This window comes from Cherax quadricarinatus, chromosome 71 (assembly GCF_038502225.1).
Source record: "Cherax quadricarinatus isolate ZL_2023a chromosome 71, ASM3850222v1, whole genome shotgun sequence".
Classification (NCBI taxonomy): domain Eukaryota; kingdom Metazoa; phylum Arthropoda; class Malacostraca; order Decapoda; family Parastacidae; genus Cherax; species Cherax quadricarinatus.
Window position 1 is genome coordinate 9,502,809 of NC_091362.1, and position 22,500 is coordinate 9,525,308.

Consider the following 22,500-nt stretch of genomic DNA (forward strand, 5'->3'; position numbering starts at 1 on the left):
GTCTTCAACTTCCAATTTTGACCTCTTGTTTCTGTGTCCCCTCCCTGGAACATCCTGTCATTGCGCACCTTGCCTATTCCGCGCAGTATTTTATATGTCGTTATCATGTCTCCCCTGACCCTCCTGTCCTCTAGTGTCGTCAGGCCGATTTCCCTTAATCTTTCTTCATAAGACATTCCCCTTAGCTCTGGAACTAACTTTGTCGCAAACCTTTGCAATTTCTATAGTGTCTTGACGTGCTTTATCAAGTGCGGGTTCCAAACAGGTGCTGCATACTCCAGTATGGGCCTGACGTACACGGTGTACAGTGTCTTGAACGATTCCTGTGTGGGTGTGTGTGTGTGTGTGTGTGTGTTTATGTGTGTGTGGTGTGTGTGTGTGTGTGTGTGTGTGTGTGTGTGTGTGTGTGTGTGTGTGTGTGTGTGTGTGTGTGTGTGTGTGTGTGTATGTGTGTGCGTGTGTGTACTCACCTAGCTGTACTCACCTAGTTGTGGTTGCAGGGGTCGTTTCACAGCTCCTGGCCCAACTTCTTCACTAATCGCTACTAGGTCACTCTTCCTGCCCCATGAGCTTTATCATACCTCTTCTTAAAGTTATGGATCCTGCCTCCACTACATCACTTCCCAGATTATTCCACTCTCTGACAACTGTGAAGAAATACTTCCTAACATCCCTGTGATTCATCTGAGTCTTCAGCTTCCAACTGTGGCCCCTTGTTGCTGTGTTCCATCTCTGGAACATCTTGTCTCTGTACACCTTGTCAATTCCTCTCAGTATTTTATATGTAGTTATCATATCCATCCCTATCTCTCCCGTTTTCCAGTGTTGTCAAGTCGATTTGCCTTAATTTCTCCTCGCAGGACATGCCCCTTAGCTCCGGGACTAGTCTTGCTGCAAACCTTTGCACTTTCTCTAATTTCCGTACGTGCTTTGTTTATTTCTGGCGAGAGAACGCTATCAACAGTCTTTTCAGAATCGAAACATCTTGCAATAACATATGTTGCCTTAATAGATGTTTGCACATGCTACACATATACAGAAAAAAAAGTCTCGACACCATGGTTCGAGCAATTCACCAAAACCTCGCATATAAGAAAGGATCGTTAGGATGACGTTTCGGCCCTTCCTCCATGTTTGTCAGATCACAGATGAGAAAATAACAGGCAAGAAAACCAGAATACACAATGGGTAGAGTAAAATTTAATTATAAAGACACCGTGTGCACAAAAACCAATGCAGAGCAGCTGACACAAAGAAGTGAGTGGTGAGCCACAGTCCACCTCAGCCAGCTGCAACACACCGACGCTCACATCCACCGTATTGCACTAAAATTGGTTAAAAATCCATTATAATTAATTGTATTAACGTAAAGTAAGCTGCTTCTGGGAGTAAAATATTATAGAGCGAATTTAATTGTCGCTTTCTGTTGTTTTTATTTCACTTGATAAATATTAATGAATCTTTTAAGAAATATTTCATTTATAGTTTTGAATTAAAGATTTTTCGTTATTATAAACCTCAAGTAACATTGCATATTGAACTTTGAACACCACAACCTCCAACACCATTATCACCATCATTTTTCCACGAATAAAACCTCTGCCATAACTGATTTACCACGACCGCCTTTACCATTATCACTACCACTTCTCTGACCATTACAACAACTGCGGCAACTCAGGACACCTTGCACCCTCCTGAATTTCACATTCCAATCCTTTAATTGCATAGCTCCCGTAGACGCGTATGCAATTGCAGTACGAGAGGCCTGGAGCAACATTATCGTTGACCCCTCAGTGGTTGCTATGAATATATATTTTTATATATATATATATATATATATATATATATATATATATATATATATATATATATATATATATATATATATATATATATATATATATATAGATAGAGAGAGAGAGAGAGAGAGAGAGAGAGAGAGAGAGAGAGAGAGAGAGAGAGAGAGAGAGAGAGAGTATTGTAACCACGATCGAGTGGTATTAATCAATAACAACACTGCGACTAGCCGAGGATTCGAGCCCATGTCGTTTTGGCCCCTCTTCATGGTGAGCGAAAATCGTACATGAGGCTCTAACCCACGGGACCACGCAATACTAAAAGAATCAAGCACCCAGCAGAGCTAGGTGTTTTATCTTGATCCGAGGACATACGGTGGTGCGGGTTCCTCTGAGCTAATTTCACTCTACTTCCTGTTTGGTGTGCTGCCTATTATTCATTACTTCAAGTTAGAGTTAAGCTGTCAGTAATCTCATCAATGTTTTTGAGATCCTTTCGTATTTGTAGTCCAGAATTCATAGATGAAGAAATCTCCAAAATTTATGAAATAACTAATGATCTAAAATACCCGAGAAACTTAATTGATAAATACTTTATAATTGCTAGAAATACTTTTTACAATTCAATAAAAGGACAACCAACCTTATTCAACTAAAAATATGTTGGTTCTCCCTTACCATGAAAACTTGGTTGATATGCCTTCTCTTCTTAAGACTTTTAATATCAAAGTTGTATTTAAAAATCTTGATACAGTAAAAAAACTTTTGATAACAAACTCTCCCCAAGATGCTGAGGGATGCGTCTATAAGACTCCTCGTAAAATTTGCGATAAAGTTTATTACGGTCAAACTGGTAAAAGTCTTGAACTAAGATTAAAACAACATTAATATAGCATTAGAACTGGACAAGATTCCAATGCTTTGTTTATTCATGAGAGAGATTCTAACCATCCACCTGATTTTGAAAAGGCTGAGAAAGTTGTATCAAGCAAGTCCATGGTCGACAGGAATATAATTGAATCATGTTTTATGGTTTATATAAAATGAATTCATTTATAATTAATAAAATTTGGGAAGAATTTAATGATACGTTAGACAAGTAAAAGTCTTAATGTTTGGGTAGAATATCAGTTGTGTTTCACAGATTCAGGTGTTGTGACGTGACTGTGAGGTGTAGTCTTGCCCTTATATGCCTTCCTGTTGATGTCCTGTTTTTTATAGTTCCTTGATAATGTGAGAAATCACGAAAGGGCTTGGAAATTCACTATATTTTTTACAGTTGTTATTCTGCATATACATATATATATATATATATATACATATATATATATATATATATATATATATATATATATATATATATATATATACATATATATATATATATATATATATATATATATATATATATATATATATATATAATTATATATATATATATATATATATATATATATATTATATATATATATATATATATATATATATATAAAGTCCGAGGCAGCTACGGTGAAAAGTTCTGTTCCACAAGGCACAGTACTCGCTCCCATCTTGTTCCTCATCCTCATATCCGACATAGACAAGGATGTCAGCCACAGCACCGTGTCTTCCTTTGCAGATGACACCCGAATCTGCATGACAGTGTCTTCCATTGCAGACACTGCAAGGCTCCAGGCGGACATCAACCAAATCTTTCAGTGGGCTGCAGAAGACAATATGAAGTTCAACGATGAGAAATTTCAATTACTCTGATATGGTAAACACGAGGAAATTAAATCTTCATCAGAGTACAAAACAAATTCGGCCACAAAATAGAGCGAAACACCAACGTCAAAGACCTGGGAGTGATCATGTCGGAGGATCTCACCTTCAAGGACCATAACATTGTATCAATCGCATCTGCTAGAAAAATGACAGGATGGATAATGAGAATCTTCAAAACTAGGGAGGCAAAGCCCATGATGACACTCTTCAAGTCACTTGTTCTATCTAGGCTGGAATATTGCTGCACACTAACAGCACCTTTCAAGGCAGGTGAAATTGCTGACCTAGAAAATGTACAGAGAACCTTCACGGCGTGCATAACGGAGATAAAACACCTCAATTATTGGGAGCGCTTGAGGTTCCTAAACCTGTATTCCCTGGAACGCAGGCGGGAGAGATACATGATTATATACACATGGAAAATCCTAGAGGGACTAGTACCGAACTTACACACGAAAATCACTCACTACGAAAGCAAAAGACTTGGCAGACGATGCAACATCCCCCAATGAAAAGCAGGGGTGTCACTAGCACGTTAAGAGACCATACAATAAGTGTCAGGGGCCCGAGACTGTTCAACTGCCTCCCAGCATACATAAGGGGGATTACCAACAGACCCCTGGCAGTCTTCAAGCTGGCACTGGACAAGCACCTAAAGTCAGTTCCTGATCAGCCGGGCTGTGGCTCGTACGTTGGTTTGCGTGCAGCCAGCAGCAACAGCCTGGTTGATCAGGCTCTGATCCACCAGGAGGCCTGGTCACAGACCGGGCCGCGGGGGCGTTGATCCCCGGAACTCTCTCCAGGTAAACTCCAGGTATATATATATATATATATATATATAAGTGTATATATATATATATATATGTATATATATATATATATATATATGTATATATATATACATATATATATATTTCTTCCTCCGTAAGCCATGCGTGTTGTAAGAGGCGACTAAAATGCCGGGAGCAAGGGGCTAGTAACCTCTTCTCCTGTATATATTACTAAATGTAAAAGGAGAAACTTTTGTGTTTCGTTTTGGGCCACCCTGCCTCGGTGGGATACGGCCGATGTGTTGAAAGAAAGAAAGATATATATATATATATATATACCCTGTGTCCCATCTCTGATTTATTAATCCTGTGTCCTATCTCTGATACATTATTGCTGTGTCCCATCTCGGATACATTATGGCTCTCTGCACCTTGTGAATTTCTCTCAGTATTTCATACGTCGTAATAATGTCCTCCCTATCTCTCCTTTCCTCCATTGTCGTCAGGGTTGAGTTCCTTTAACCTCTCCTCGTAAGGGATACTCCTTAGCTCCGGAACTAGTCTTTTTGCTAACTTTTTCACTTTCTCCCTTTTCTATACGTATTTGGTCAGTTGTCGGTTCCATTCTGGTGTTGCATATTTCAATATGGGCATTACATACAAGGTGTATAATGTCGTGAATGACTCCTTACTTAGATGTCGAAACGCTATTCATAGGTTTGCCCGACGAACTTTTGCTACATCAGTTATTTGCTTAATGAGTGCCTCATGCTATGTGCTCGGTATGATACTCCTTGAGTGAGATTTGCAGTCTCTGACCCCGGAGCCTGTACTGTCTGCTGGCTTCTATGTTCTTCCTCAAGCTTCATAACTTTGCATTGGTGGTGTTAGTATCCAGTAGCCATTTGTCGGATCAGGCTTGTTACCTGTTTGGCTCCATTTGTAGACTTTCTAGTGCTTGTCTACTTGTGTTCTCCTCATATGTTTCACGTCACCTGCGAACAGGGACACCTCTGTGTATATCCCTTATGTCATGTCATTCACGTATATAAGATAGAGTATCAGCCTTTCCCTCTAGATTTCTCCGCCACTGCATCTCATATACGAGTTGCCCCACGCCTGTTTAGTCCCTTCTTTTGATATAAGGCATTTATTCTCCTGCCTGTTCTGTTTCACTCTCCACCGTTAAATCTGCAGGGTATTCGAATCTCAGGACCATGTGATCGTTAGCGCTGACTGGACTTTCGTATGTAATGTACTCAATGTTTGAACACTCAGTGCTAGGTCTAGCTTTGCTGATTCATCCCTCTGGTTGTGTCTCTGATATGTTGGCTCATGATGTTTTTCAATATCACCTCCAGTATCTCAGCCCTCCGGAACGTTTCTGGTCCCCCCATACGGCTCTAGGTTTCCTTAGCCAATCTTCTTGTGGTTTAAGTTCATGTGGGCCCTTCTGGTCACCTCAGGTAGTGTATTCACCATTGCTTTGTTGTTTTTGTTTCAGTAGTGAATTGTTCATCACTGCTATCACCACCTTGGAACCTTCGGTCTCAAGTGTTTCTCCTACGTAATCATCTGCTTCCCCTCTGTACATTCCTCTAATCTCCTCAAAAGACTCCACTGACTTCTGAGGAGTAGTGCAGCTTCTCGTTCCCTTTCTGTTCTCTCTGTCTTTCCACAGGATATGATAGTCTGCCAGGAAGATTGTGTCTGTTATCATCACTGTAACCTTCATTTCCGTGAGTTCTATGACATCTAGAGATGCATCCATTATTAGTTCATGCCACTCCTCACTCTCATTATATATTCCATCTGCGTCAATATGCCATACCTTCAGCTTCTTTTCCATTTATGAATTCTGGTTTGTTGGTTCTTGGATCCCTTGTTTTTGTCAATGACTCTGGGGAGGTGGAAGTGGTTGCTGTAGGTTGGAGAGTATGGGAGGCGGGGTAGAACTTTGTGAGAGGCTGCTGGTGGGAATGGGGACTGTGGGTGTGGGGAATGGTGTGTTTTGGGTTATATTGCTTGGTTGGGAGGGTAGGCTATGGGCTAAAGGGGTACTGTGGGAGGCTGTACTTACTAGTTTCCACGAGGTTGAGCTTCCTTACCCTGTCTGTCCTTCCTTCCCCTGGCATCTTTGCACTCTCTCTCAGTTGTTCATGTTCATGTCTTGATCTGTCAAGGTCAAGGTACACCTGGTGGTACTTTTCTGAATCACTTAACCATAGTTTCTGTTGCTTGATCATGTTTCAAACCATTTCTGTTTAAGAGTCAATTTGACTGGGCGACTTTTTCCACTTGAATTTCACTCAAATCTCTAAAAAAATATGTCACCTGGGACATGTGCGCCTTGCCTGTTAATGGGACGATATTTTTTTTACCTGTATCTTTACTCTGTCCTCTTTTGTTATAAGGCCTCCCTTCAGCCTCCTGAGGCTTGTGAATAATCAGTGACCCCTCCATCTCTTCCACCCACTTTCTCTCTGTATCTCAGTATCCGATTTAATCATCTCCTTTGCTTTCCCAATGGCCTGATAGCACTTCCACAAAGGAGTTTTTAGCTCCTTCTTCAGTACACTAGGTGGCCGCTGATGTTTCTGTTCCATCTTAATGCCGGTTTTGTTCCTGAACTCCATTTCCTACTTCAGCTCCTTCAGTTTTTCCTCCAGTCTGTTTATCTTTGCCTCAACAGCAGCATTTTGCCACTTCTATTCATTACTCTCTGCAGACACCCTCTCCTCCTTCGCTTTTCAGAACTCATTAAATATTTTTTCCCTCTCTCCACTGAGTGCCATTCCTGTTATTACTGCCTGCTTCTCTAACGTGTGCACTAAACTCTTGTGTGGGACTGTGTCGAAAGCCTTCTTTATTCCTTTATTCCTTGTTTACTCAGTGTGATCATCGCTCGTCAGAAATGGAGACTTAACTTTGTTTTCAGGTGTTTTGCTGCAAAAAAATTCTCTTCTTCCAAGTACTCATTTATCAGTATACCTCAAGCAAGAAAAACTGAGTCATCATTCACTTCCAGGTAACCAAAGAATTTCAGGAATATGTTATGGTTTTTTTGTCGTCGAGTTAACCAGAAGAGCGGCCTTTGGGGATTTTCTCGAGACACCGATTAATCCAATTAAAGGAACATGGCAAAACTGCGCCTCATCTGAGTCCTTTATAAACGACCAATCTTCTATCTGACTAACCTTACCTAACCTAACTTGCTTAAATTTCAGATGCATCAAGACTTCGATGATGAAAACCCTCACCTAGGCTGAGGGACTGATTACCTCGTCTTCTCCTATGTCCATTTTAAACGCTTCCTTGAACCTCTTCATTGAACTGATAAAGCAACTGATTGGTGAAACGTCTTCAGAATAAAGATTCAGAAATGTTTTATTAATCATCATTTTGGTATTGTATATCATTACATCTAACTCACGATCGTATATTCCTAGTTTGTCATAGAATAGACAAGGTTATGTTATCTAAGACCTGAAAATAAATAATGATGTTATTCTACCATCGTTAGCAATAATATTTCTTATTGTGTTTTAAAATATAGCGTTAATAAATCTTCCTGTTAACAACGATAATCAATTTATGAAGAATTCCCTGTGGTATACATATACTTTGGTGACCATTTACGATATTTACTGATAAGGGAATGCTTGTGTTTTTCTCATGCTCAGAATCAAAGATAATGACACCAGGAACAACTTAACAGAGTGGATAAAGCATATGGACGGCGAAAATATTGGCAAATCATAGAAACAAAATTATACCAAAACCGGAAGTCTTAGTGACTTTTTTTTTTTTTATCCCAGAACTCAGTGGATATACAGGAACATATAAAGAAAAAAAATCAGTATTTCATTTTTCGTCGAAGATGAGGAAAGGAAAAGGATAGGTGACAGTCAGGACGATGACTTCATAGTCAGCATTTAATTAGCAAAGAGACACAAGGCGGAAATGGAAGTAAATTTAAGTCATTTACGTAACAGCAGGAGATAAAGTATAACGGAAGAAAGCAAGAGAATGTTGGAGGTAGCCATTATGGAAGAAGCGGCAGAGAAATCCTTCAGGGCAACAGCGGACCTATTGATCACTGAAACCCTCGAGCGGGATAAATGGGAGACCACAACGCTGAACTGATTCCTGCACAGTCAAGCTGATGTATGTTGTGCGTGAGCACTACGTGAACCAGAACTTGAGAAAGATGGTAAAAGAGAAACAGAGACAGAGTGACTTCTTGACAAAATAGAGAACAACCTGGATAGATCTGTCATTTCAAGAGCCTTCAACAAAAGAGGATGTGGGCGGCTTTTCTGTTCTGTACAACGCCAATATTGTCAAAGTACCATACTTGGCCCCACTCCGTGGAAAGCGAGAAGTGAGTTTCTACACAACAAGACGGGCAACAAGCAGCAAATTCATTTTGTACTCTTCTCCACAACATCATTTCATCTGAGATAATTTATTCCTAGCATAACTCGAGGGTGGAACATATTCGTACAGCATAATGACATGAACGAAATTGAGTTAGTTGACCAAATGAAATCGCTGGTCCTTAGCTGGCTATAACTTCTCTCACTTAACAATTAAAACTTTTTCAAATGAGCTGATGTAGGAAATAACTTTCAGCTTGTAAATAAAGTTAGGAACCTTAAACCTAACCTTCTAGAACCCTGTGTAAAAAAAAAGACAGAGTCAGTGAGAGAGAGAGAGAGAGAGAGAGAGAGAGAGAGAGAGAGAGAGAGAGAGAGAGAGAGAGAGAGAGAGAGAGAGAGAGAGAGAGATATAACCAGAAAGACTAACCCTCCGGGGTTAAAAATCCGAACGAAATCTTATCTTATCTTATCTTATCTTTATATTTGTTGCAACAGAAATAGGAGAAATAGAATATAAGTTCTGACAGGAATTAGATGATCAGGCAGTTCTCAGCTTTGACTTCCTGGAAGAAATGAATCATGCGTCTGAAAGGATGCTGTGAAAGAGAAGAAAATAAAAATGTTTACAAAAGAAGAGACGATGAGAAGGTTCCAGAATGCAATCCAGTAGGAAGAGAAGTGGAAGGAAAGAGAAAAGTATAAAATAATGAATTGAGTTCCAGGAAATTTCAGTGAGGCAGCAAAAAGTTTATGCAAGAGAAGAATCAGATATAGAAAAAATGACAGCCATTGACTAAATGACTTTGTCCTTATTTTAAGTGCATTTTAAGAGACATTCGAGTGTCCGTGAACGTTTCGACAGAACCTCTGTTCAATCGGGAACTCCTCCTTATCCAAAAGCAGCCAATCAAAAAACTTTAAACTTCTTCCCATATGAAGTGAGGAATCCCATGCGGAGTGAGGAATCCCATGTGGAGTGAGGAATCTCATGTGGAGTGAGGAATCCCATCTGGGGTGAGGAATCCCATGTGGAGTGAGGAATCCCATGTGGAGTGAGGAATCCCATGTGGAGTGAGAAATCCCATCTGGGGTGAGGAATCCCATGTGGAGTGAGGAATCCCATGTGGAGTGAGAAATCCCATCTGGGGTGAGGAATCCCATGTGGAGTGAGGAATCCCATGTGGAGTGAGGAATCCCATCTGGAGTGAGGAATCCCATGTGGAGTGAGAAATCCCATGTGAGGTGAGGAAACCCATGTGGAGTGAGAAATCCCATCTGGGGTGAGGAATCCCATGTGGAGTGAGGAATCCCATGTGGAGTGAGAAATCCCATCTGGGGTGAGGAATCCCATGTGGAGTGGGGAATCCCGTGTGGAGTGAGGAATCTCATGTGGAGTGAGGAATCCCATGTGGAGTGAGGAATCCCATGTGGAGTGAGGAATCCCATGTGGAGTGAGGAATCCCATGTGGAGTGAGAAATCCCATGTGAGGTGAGGAAACCCATGTGGAGTGAGGAGTTGAGATGAGAAACAATGTTGTTTTAAGCCTAGGAGAAAATACTTCACAATCACAAGGAAATATTAATACTGTTTACACTCATATTCAGAAGTCATAACAAAGAATTAATGAAAATTACATCAAACATTATAGAAGTACATAAAGATATAAAACTTTATGTACTTCTATTGCAGAGTTTCTTGACCAACAAAGAGTTTTAATTAACATCAGTTGTAAAGAAGCGAAGATGAAAAGTACCAGAGAGAAGACGAGGTACACAAACCATAGAAAGTTTGTAAATAAACAAGTGAGGAAACATTCAAGAACAAGAGAAGATGATGCGTAATTATGTGTGGAAATTACAATGGTAAATGCAAAACCAATTTAAACTATGATGAAAATGGTGTTTGACTGAAAGGTTTTGTCTACACATTAAGTGTCTTCAGTCAAATACAGAGGAGAGTAATCTCAGTCTTGGAGAAATAGGTTGACGGACTGATTACATTATCTTTACTTAACCACAACGTCTGCTGCCTCCAATTTAATCTTTTCTGTATTTGACTGAAGAAGCCTACTGCGTAGGCGAAACGTTTCAGTCAACAATAAAGATACCCAGATTCTCTACCACCAAGGTGCTCTCAGCAGCAGCTCCAAGGCTGAGGGACTGATTACCTCATCTTTTGTATAGAGTTTCACTGTCTTCTAATTACGTCCTAGAATCTATATTGATAAAGCCACTGGATGGCGAAACATCTACAATAAAGATAACCAGATGTTGCACATGTGTCTTAACTTTCATAAGGATACCCAACTGTTGCACATGTTTCACACTCTTCAACCAAGGCCCATTCTTCAAGTCGTTCGTGGGCCTCCACCCAGGCACCCCAGACGTAGTCCTCACCAACAGAGACTGCGACGTGTTCCACTGTCGAGTCTCCCCAGGCGGCAACGTCGGGTCAGATCACATCCCAGTGATAATCAAGCTACAGTCCACTCCATTCCGAACACCCACCCTCCCCAAGCCCAACCTGAAGACGCTAGGTTTTGACCCCTATAGAGCCTTCTTAGGTAATGATCAAACCATTTCTCTCGAAGACCAGCCCTGCAATGCAATAGATGGGGCAATCAACTCCTTCCACGCCAGAATCAACGAGGCCACACAAGCTTGCTGCACACTAACATCGTCCAAGATCTACCAACAATACAAACCAACTAGGGAAATCAAGGACAGAATGAACATATACCAGTCAGAATGCAGCAGACATTTCCTCACAGGGCAACCCTCCCGGGAAGTCCTACAAAGATTGAGAAGAGAGCTAATCGCCCTTGTAACCCAACATAAAAGAGATCTTTGGGTTTATCTGGTGTGCCAAGCCAACTAGTACAAACGCCAACCAAACCAATTCTGGAACAAGATCCGCAGACTACTAGGGGCCAACCAGACTCCCACTCAACACCTCACTCACTCCTTCACCGACGAAGACGGCGAGGTAGTGACTACCCTACTTGAAGACCCACTGGACCAAGCCAAGCTGATGGGCGAAGATTTAACAACATCCACTACCAGTGGGTCAACCAATGGCGTGACGAGAACCTAGAAGACTTTCATCCCATACCATCAATTGACACAACTACCCTCGAAGACGACCATCCCCTCACCAGACCAATCACGCTCAGAGAAGTGTCCCAAGTCATAGGGCGACTGAGAAACAGCTCCCGGCCCATCAGGCATAAGAGCTAGACAACTACAGTACCTCCCCCGAAACTGCAAGATGTCTCTGGTGAATATCTACAATGCCATCTTGGCATCGGGTCACTTCCCAGAGGCTTTCAAGACAGCTAAGATGATCTTCATCACCAAACCAAACAAGGACAACCGCAACCCTGAGAATTACAGACCCATCTCCCTACTCGAAGTCACGGGCAAAGTCTTTGAAAGAATAATCTCCTACAGACTCAACTACTACATGAAGTTCAACCACCTATTCTCTGAAAGGTAGTTCTGCTTCAGGTCCCACCGCAGCACTCAGCATGCCACAAACATCATCTCTGATGCCGTGGCCAGCCTGAAGAAGCAAGAGAACCTGACCCTTATCGCCACCAGGGACGTGCACAAGGCCTTCGACAGCCTTTGGCACGACGGTCTCATTTACAAACTCGTAAACCTCCCTGATCACAACTGGACCTTTCTCAAGCTCATCTACAACTTCTTAACAGGAAGAAGAATCATCCCCACCTTCCACGGAGCGGAATCAACCCCTTTCACACCAACAGCAGGAGTACCCCAAGGCTCTTGCCTCAGCCCCATCCTCTTCAACATATACGTCAACGACCTCCCCCAACCTGAACACACCGACACCATCATCACTCAGTTTGCAGACGATGTCATCCATGTTGTCCCTCCACCCCTACAGCTGGCGCAAATAAGCATAGGAGAGCAATAGAGAAAATGAATGAAGAACTAAATAGAACAGCCAGGCGGGATAAGAAATGGAGAATCACAACCAACCCAGACAAAGTCCTCATCAGCACTATCGGGTGCTTACCATCAACCATAGAAGACAAAGGGGGCATCTCCATCAGAGGCACCCGAATCGCTATTAGGAATCCAAACAAGATCCTAGGATATGTGATCGGCAGATTACTCAACTCTACAACCCACATAACCAAAAAAGTAAACCTAGCAAAATCCCGCCTTTGCCAACTTTATCGATTCAAAGCAGCTCCTCCCAACATCAAACTTCACCTGTACAAGATGATGATCAGACCTCTGCTGGAATACCCCTGTGTACCCATGTCGCTCACAACCAAAACCAACCTGCTAAAACTCCAAAGAATCCAAAACAAAGCCCTCCGCTTCATCACTGACACCAGACTCAGACAGAATCAGGTCAGAGGACCTACACATGCAACAGAGAATCCTCGCAATCAATGTCCGGTTAGACAAACTTACTAAGAGACAACTATATGACATACAGGAACTTTATGTGCCCGACAGAGAGAACCCCCCCCCAACCAGTGAACACGACCGACTATACCATCACCACGCCTCCCCACAGATCCCAAAGAATGACCCTCCAACAAAGAATTCGACGCTTCATCCACAAGGAGAACTTCCCTCGACCGAAAATCTTAAGCGACCTCCCGGCAGAAGATGAATGGATACCTCCGGAACCATTCTACGTCCAGTAACATGGACTAACGCTCCCCATCTCCGGGTGACCCACTTCTATCAACCTACACTGCTCAACTAACCTTGTTGCACCTACAACTACCCTCCAGTAGGACACCACCTCAGTCACTGCCTTGCCGGCCAACTCCAGGTGAGCTACCAACCTCCATCAAAAGCTCGGCAACCTCCACCTGCAGCTGCGCCCTTCTGACCAACCTCTTGCGAAAAAAAAAGCAATTGTATGTAGTATGCATCCTTCCAATTCATTGACGCACTGGTATAAGAACAATATAGCAGTGTGCAACTGATGGGTAGGAGGCATACCCCACTCATAAAACCAACCTCTTTACAAAATACTCAATATGCTCACACGCATATTCAATTTACACCAAAGTGGATAGGCCACTACCCTTTTATAACCCCACCTACCCCTCCTCCCTCCCCAACCTTTCCCACATTCCATCCTTACCCATCCTTCTCCCCCCCTCCCATCTTACCAAAGCTCTGGTCAGAACCATTCAGCAAAGCAGCAAAACGGCAAATGTATTTCTAGACTTTAGGAAAATGAATAGAGTCAGCACTGAACTACAGACTGGTATCTCTGATTTTATAATATGGAGAGTGAAGAGAATAGCTGTAGAGAAATATACCTTAAAATCAATATTTGCACAAGTTTATGGAGAGTAAGTCTCATACCACAAACTTACTAGTGATCTATTACATAGTAGCAAAAATTTAACAGGACAAAGAAGGGTGGGTAGATTGTACTTTTCAAGTCTTTAGAAAGATATTCACTTCTATATCACCACAAGAGACATTCACAAACTGCAAGAGCTGGTGGGTATAAAATGATGCCCTGCAAAAAGTAAACAGTGTAATGATTTGGGAAAAGGAGTTTTATTATTATTATTATTATTATTATTATTATTATTATTATTATTATTATTATTATTATTATTATTATTATTATTATTATTGTTAACATTATTATTACTATTAACATTATTATTATTATTATTAACATTATTATTATTATTAACATTATTATTATTATTTTCTTATAATTATTATTTATATTACTAATATTACTATTGTTGTTATAATCATTGAGAAGCTCTAAATTAACAGCGTCTGGGAACGGAATGCCATTTTAATTCCGAGAAACTGGAGGGTTGCTCAGATTCCTTGTTTCAAGAGCCCTTCCCAGCATCAAGGCACCATATTTGCTGAAATTCACTTTCATCTGTCTTAGAGGGGATATGTTCTATTGTAAAATATTTACATATAAACAATGATGACTGGAAGACAACCTTGTAAAGTACTCTCTTTATCTCTATTTATACTGAGAGTCGCCATGAGAAATATTTTCATAAAAGCCACATAATTATTAAACTATTTTCATTTCTACAATTAAATTTAATGTGGATATATAGAGCTTTGTCACCGATTGAGGGCTTATGCATGTATGCTTAAAATGCAAAGAACTATATATACCATTATCCACCATCAATTAATATCTTTATCGTGATGACACTTGTCAAGTTAAGCACATTCTACAGTCACAGATTGCACTCACTTTCGAAAATATTCACTTTCTGCTAATTTTCCCATTTCCTCTTTCAAAGGGTGTTTCTTGTTTCTGGTGTTGTTCCAGGAGATCGGAACTACCTTTTCCCTTCCTTGAATCATATCTTATTATCTCATATATCTCAAGCATTGCATGACACTATGAATAATATACTACTGCTAGTAATAATAATAATACCCTTACTTCCTAAGGATATTGATCTCACTCGATCACTCCTATACTACTCATATGGAACATTACTGAATGCATTAATTACCGTATTTCGCGGCTTATAAGACGCGGCTTATAAGACTTCTTTTAGTTTCAATGGCTCGGCATCGGACGTAACTGGGAGAGCTACAGCCCACTCCACACCCCTGACTTACAGCTACTGTCACTGACCTTCATTTTATAGGATGCAGGGTGGTTTTGGAGATATTTTTGGGAAGAAACATGCGTCTAATAAGCCGCGAAATACGGTAGTTAATATTAGTTTGTCTTTGCAACAGCGTGAAGACGGAGCTGCGAGGGAGCATCGCTCGTTCCTGGCTACGTGTTGCCAACGCTCAGCGGGAAGATTCTGGTACTTACTATTGTAACGTCACACAACTGTCTGCTGCTAGAGCACTCATACACGTGGTAACAGGTGTGTCAATTATGTCTTTCCCAATTAATAAATCTTAAAATTACGAATTAGTTAACAGGTCTAGCTACGTGAAAGAGATAACCAGTTAGTTTTACTAGATAATTTCATATTAAATGAACGTATTTAATGACAGCAAAGAGGCTGATAGGGTTGCATCTTTCACTGTTTTGAGAGATTACGTTAATCCCCATTTTAGGGATTAAAGTATGATTAATTAGTGGTGTCTGAAATCTAATAAAGGATTCTAGGTTGAGATTAGTGAAGCATATGATTAAATGAATTATAGATAAGAATAAATAGCTGATTGTAACTTATTGACAGATAGGTGGAGAGGGTTATATAGTATATATGTAATTTAATACTGTAGAATACATTAAACAGAAAACACCCGAAGGTGGCAGAAATTACTTATGAACATAAGAATGACGGAACACTTCAGTCAGCCCATTGGTTCCTGCTAGGTAGGTCTAGCTCATACCCAACCACACCCACTCATATACCCGACTAACCTCTATTTAAAGCTACCCAAAGTTCTCGCCCCAGCGACGATATCTGGAAGTTTGATCCGCTCAGATATAACCAGGGCTTTACTATATCCTTTCTAAATCTAAATTTCTCTGCCTTGAATCCATACATGCGAGTCTTGTCGTCTTGTTTTGGTTAGATAATCTCGGGTATACTAGTTACATCTGCTTTCTTCACGCATGTTTTCTTATGGTTCACTTCAGTTATATTCTCCCCAGTTCTACATTTTAGTGCGTTCATCGTATATTTGTAGGAAAAATATCCTATAGACGGGATTAACTTCATCAGCAGTGATTTTTCTAAATTGTGCATTGCACAAATAACGTGAAGTACCCATTTTAGGTGGTCATGAATGTTCACTGACTCGAAATAATTTATTTGCACTAATATTAGCGCTCACAATTCATTTTTTTTTATAATTTTGTATAATTTTAATGATTTGAATCCACTGTTTCGTGCACACTCGTTGCTTCTTCTCTTTGCCTCTTGTCCATTTCACAAAACAGTTCCTGCTATGCTTAGTTGGCAACTTTATCTGCTTCCCACCTAAGGAAAACCTATTTACCATTCATTATGGCAAAGATATTTCATTCCCTCTATATTTTTAAGAGACCAGACACAACACATCCAGAACTCAAGTCCTGTTAGCAGGATTCATTAATTCCCTTAATAATGATTATTTGTTCACACTTCAGTAACATGAAACTTAAGACACATCTTTCTTCCACTCACTCAGATCTAACACGCTCACATACGCCTGCTGGATGCCCTAGCTAGTTCATACTTCTCAACACATCGACACCATGCCTAACCCTTCTAGGGTAGGGTAGGTGCCTCAGCCCGAGCCTTTAGCTCGGGCTGAGGACTGTCATTCCCATTTGCCCCCCTGGGGCGGGGATGACAGACCAGAGAGGCCTAGCTTGTGGCTAGGCCTGGGGACAGTTGGTCCCAAAGATGAGGAGGTACTTGTGCCTCCTCCTATGGGAGACTTAGGTCTCAGACACTCCCTAAAGAGGGAGCCAAGGCCGGGCCAGCACTTGGACAAGGCCCGGGCCGGGAAAATACCGGCTAATCTTTAACTAACTAACTAACTTCTCAACACCCTATTCAGTCTTTCCTTTGGGTTCTTCCTTGGACGACTTTAAACCATCTTTAGCAAATTCTCTCCAGACTGGATGTAGAGGAAATCCTCAGTAACCCATTTTCCACACTTTGTGAGATATAATTTTTCATTCCATTTAACGTCTTCAAATTTCTTTATTCCTTATATGATTCATGCATCAAGTTCATCTCAACGTCGTTCTTGTTTTAACCAGCAGGAAGTATACCCCACAACTTTACCAGCAGGAAGTATACCTCACAACTTTACCAGCAGGAAGTATACCTCACAACTTTACCAGCAGGAAATATACCTCACAACTTTACCAGCAGGAAGTATACCTCACAACTTTACCAGCAGGAAGTATACCTCACAACTTTACCAGCAGGAAATATACCTCACAACTTTACCAGCAGGAAGTATACCTCACAACTTTACCAGCAGGAAGTATACCCCACAACTTTACCAGCAGGAAGTATACCTCACAACTTTACCAGCAGGAAATATACCTCACAACTTTACCAGCAGGAAATATACCTCACAACTTTACCAGCAGGAAGTATACCTCACAACTTTACCAGCAGGAAATATACCTCACAACTTTACCAGCAGGAAGTATACCTCACAACTTTACCAGCAGGAAGTATACCTCACAACTTTACCAGCAGGAAATATACCTCACAACTTTACCAGCAGGAAGTATACCTCACAACTTTACCAGCAGGAAGTATACCTCACAACTTTACCAGCAGGAAGTATACCTCACAACTTTACCAGCAGGAAGTATACCTCACAACTTTACCAGCAGGAAGTATACCTCACAACTTTACCAGCAGGAAGTATACCTCACAACTTTACCAGCAGGAAGTATACCTCACAACTTTACCAGCAGGAAGTATACCTCACAACTTTACCAGCAGGAAATATATCTCACAACTTTACCAGCAGGAAGTATACCTCACAACTTTACCAGCAGGAAGTATACCTCACAACTTTACCAGCAGGAAATATACCTCACAACTTTACCAGCAGGAAGTATACCTCACAACTTTACCAGCAGGAAATATATCTCACAACTTTACCAGCAGGAAGTATACCCCACAACTTTACCAGCAGGAAGTATACCTCACAACTTTACCAGCAGGAAGTATACCTCACAACTTTACCAGCAGGAAATATACCTCACAACTTTACCAGCAGGAAGTATACCTCACAACTTTACCAGCAGGAAGTATACCTCACAACTTTACCAGCAGGAAATATACCTCACAACTTTACCAGCAGGAAGTATACCTCACAACTTTACCAGCAGGAAGTATACCTCACAACTTTACCAGCAGGAAATATACCTCACAACTTTACCAGCAGGAAGTATACCTCACAACTTTACCAGCAGGAAGTATACCTCACAACTTTACCAGCAGGAAATATACCTCACAACTTTACCAGTAGGAAGTATACCTCACAACTTTACCAGCAGGAAGTATACCTCACAACTTTACCAGCAGGAAGTATACCTCACAACTTTACCAGCAGGAAGTATACCTCACAACTTTACCAGCAGGAAATATACCTCACAACTTTACCAGCAGGAAGTATACCTCACAACTTTACCAGCAGGAAGTATACCTCACAACTTTACCAGCAGGAAGTATACCTCACAACTTTACCAGTAGGAAATATACCTCACAACTTTACCAGTAGGAAGTATACCTCACAACTTTACCAGCAGGAAGTATACCTCACAACTTTACCAGCAGGAAGTATACCTCACAACTTTACCAGCAGGAAATATACCTCACAACTTTACCAGTAGGAAGTATACCTCACAACTTTACCAGCAGGAAGTATACCTCACAACTTTACCAGTAGGAAGTATACCTCACAACTTTACCAGCAGGAAATATACCTCACAACTTTACCAGTAGGAAGTATACCTCACAACTTTACAAAAACGGTGACAAAAGTATATTCTCTGATTTATTACTATTTTTTTTCTACTTACACGCGTCTTTTGTTATACCGACTCCACAAAACTTTTACAGTTTTATTTCTCTCATCTACCTCACATCTTATATATACCTTATGTACCTTAATTTTCAAAGATCTTACTGGTTACGTATGTACTATAAGATATCTAAACACACAAACTTTCTTCACCCCTTTTAGTGCATGGTAGTTGAGGTTCGGTAACAAATGTGTTCCATGGTTAACGAGAAGAGAATCGAGCCGCCAGCACTCCCTGGGGTTAATGACCTACACGGGATTAGCGCTTCACATGAAGCATATTAATTTAATCTCCTGCCTTCTATTTTTACCTGTAAAGTCTCGTTCATTTTCTGATTATTCTTACCACTTGACACGTTCCTGCAATCTCTTTTAACTTTCTTCTTTCACATGCCCTTTCACTCTCTTTTGTAAAAGAGTGTCACTTTGACTTTTTTGGGTTATCCTATACTAGGTTCTCTACACATATACTGCTCTGTATGATAATCTATGTAACTGTATTTGTGTATACCTGAATAAACTTACTTAGCATCTCCTGAAAACAATATCATCTATAAACAACAATTGTAACTAACATTACGAATCTTTTAGAACCATAACATTCATGTGAGAATATAAACGACTACGGACACACGTCACATCATTGATGATGCCTCTTCTTTCCTTCTCTAAACTAAGTATACCTCTTTTCCAATAGAACCTCTTGATAACTTTTATATTATTGGTTCACCAGAGTCAGAGAGGGCATAGAGAGACTCTTTAAGTTGATTATTAAAATCTTAGAAAATCTTCCCAGTCAGATAGTTGATTTAAAGAATTCTGTTGACTGTGTAATCATCAAATGAGATATAACGTGATGCCAGGCTAGTGAGGGGTGATCTAGATCCAAGAAGTTGGACTTATCCTGGTGAACCTGATTACTTCCCATTACCCCAGGCCTAGCTGACATCAATGACATACTACTATATAGAAAGCCCCTTGTTATGCAGAGCATTTCGGGAAAATTACTTCACTTTTGTCCCAGAATGCGACCCACACCAGTAGACTATCACCCAGGTACCCATTTTACTGATGGGTGACAAGGACAGCAGGTGACTTTTGGAAACACGTCTTAATGTTTTTTCGCCCATACCGAAGGATCGATCCTCGGACCTCAGTGTATGAGCTGAGTGCGAAGCGTAGACCAAGAATATTGTTCACGGAGGATTAACCAATAAAGTCTTGACAAGCAACAATAAGCATGATAAATTAGACACATGTACAACACTTTTATATCTTTAATGAGGAAACGTTCTTCACCATTCTACTTTGTATGGACTGATGAAGCCACTGTGTGGCGAAACGTTTCCTCAGTAAATATACCCAAGTGTTGCACATGTGTCTAATTTATCAACTCGTAGGTTCTCTGAACCATTTATCAACAACAATAAACATAATAACATGAGACTTCCTTGTAGGTTAGATTAGGTAAGATTCGTATCTTAGTCACATGATGACCAGCCACTGGAGTTTTTGGTCATCTAACAGAAGCCTTCCTCTGGCTTACCTTTCCACCGCTTTAAAAATTGATATAATGTAAATTAATGTGTATGTAGAATTCGTGTGTAAGACATGAAACACTTATTCGTGAAGACTAGAGAAATAAGGATGTGTTACTTCACGGAGGGTTCAACTTGTCACTTAAAAAAATTAGGTTATAATCGGTTTTCTGCGGAAAATTTCTCATGGGGGATTTCTATCATGGAAACTTTTTGAGAGTTTCCGAATTGGGAAAGACTACACACGGATTCTCTGGTAATCTGGCTTCTAGAATTTTATAATTACAGATATTTATGCTTGTAGACTTTTATATTTCCTAGCAAACTATCGTTATTTATACAAAGTAATTTGCAAAGCACGATATTTCACCGGTGCCGTTTAATTAACAAATTGCTTTTCAACTAATGCACTCACTCTCAGGAATTAGACTCTGCACATGTTCAGTGTTTCGGTTGTCTGCGCACTCAGTTCACGTACTGATGGTGCGTGGTTCGATACTCGGCACGGCACCTTGCTGTATGTACCTGGGTGTTAGTTGATTGTCGTAGGTCGCATCCTAAGGGGTCGTAGTATACCTGAAGCAGGGATGGGCTTAGAAATGAGTGTAGGCAGGATATTTCAGCCTGTAAGACTGATCTGTATAAAAAAAATTGTTGATCATACGGCTAGTATAGGAAGACACCTATACCTTCATTGCTGCTAGGGCACCTATGTCTTCATTGCTGCTAGGGCACCTATGTCTTCATTGCTGCTAGGGCACCTATATCTTCATTGCTGCTAGGGCACCTATATCTTCATTGCTGCTAGGGCACCTATGTCTTCATTGCTGCTAGGGCACCTATATCTTCATTGCTGCTAGGGCACCTATACCTTCATTGCTGCTAGGGCACCTATACCTTCATTGCTGCTAGGGCACCTATGTCTTCATTGCTGCTAGGGCACCTATATCTTCATTGCTGCTAGGGCACCTATATCTTCATTGCTGCTAGGGCACCTATATCTTCATTGCTGCCAGGGCACCTATATCTTCATTGCTGCTAGGGCACCTACGTCTTCATTGCTGCTAGGGCACCTATATCTTCATTGCTGCTAGGGCACCTATGTCTTCATTGCTGCTAGGGCACCTATATCTTCATTGCTACTAGGGCACCTATGTCTTCATTGCTGCTAGGGCACCTATATCTTCATTGCTACTAAGGCACCTATATCTTCATTGCTGCTAGGGCACCTATATCTTCATTGCTGCTAGAGCACCTATGTCTTCATTGCTGCTAGGGCACCAATGTCTTCATTGCTGCTAAGGCACCTACGTCTTCATTGCTGCTAGGGCACCTATATCTTCATTGCTGCTAGGGCACCTACGTCTTCATTGCTGCTAGGGCACCTATATCTTCATTGCTGCTAGGGCACCTATGTCTTCATTGCTGCTAGGGCACCTATATCTTCATTGCTACTAAGGCACCTATATCTTCATTGCTACTAAGGAACCTACGTCTTCATTGCTGCTAGGGCACCTATATCTTCATTGCTGCTAAGGCACCTACGTCTTCATTGCTGCTAGGGCACCTATATCTTCATTGCTGCTAGGGCACCTACGTCTTCATTGCTGCTAGGGCACCTATATCTTCATTGCTGCTAGGGCACCTATATCTTCATTGCTGCTAGGGCACCTATATCTTCATTGCTGCTAGGGCACCTACGTCTTCATTGCTGCTAGGGCACCTATGTCTTCAT

The 22,500-nt window shown here is 40.9% G+C and overlaps 1 protein-coding gene across 2 annotated transcripts in view; it reads left to right on the top strand.

Moving 5' to 3' along the window:
* LOC128700274 (lachesin-like) overlaps positions 1-22,500 on the top strand; it is a 245,371-nt gene that overhangs the window by 220,813 nt on the left and 2,058 nt on the right. For both annotated transcript variants that reach the window (XM_053793331.2, XM_070099964.1), the window contains one exon: positions 15,460-15,596. In XM_053793331.2, the coding sequence (XP_053649306.2) occupies positions 15,460-15,596 (137 nt within the window). The remainder of the gene's footprint in view (positions 1-15,459; positions 15,597-22,500) is intronic.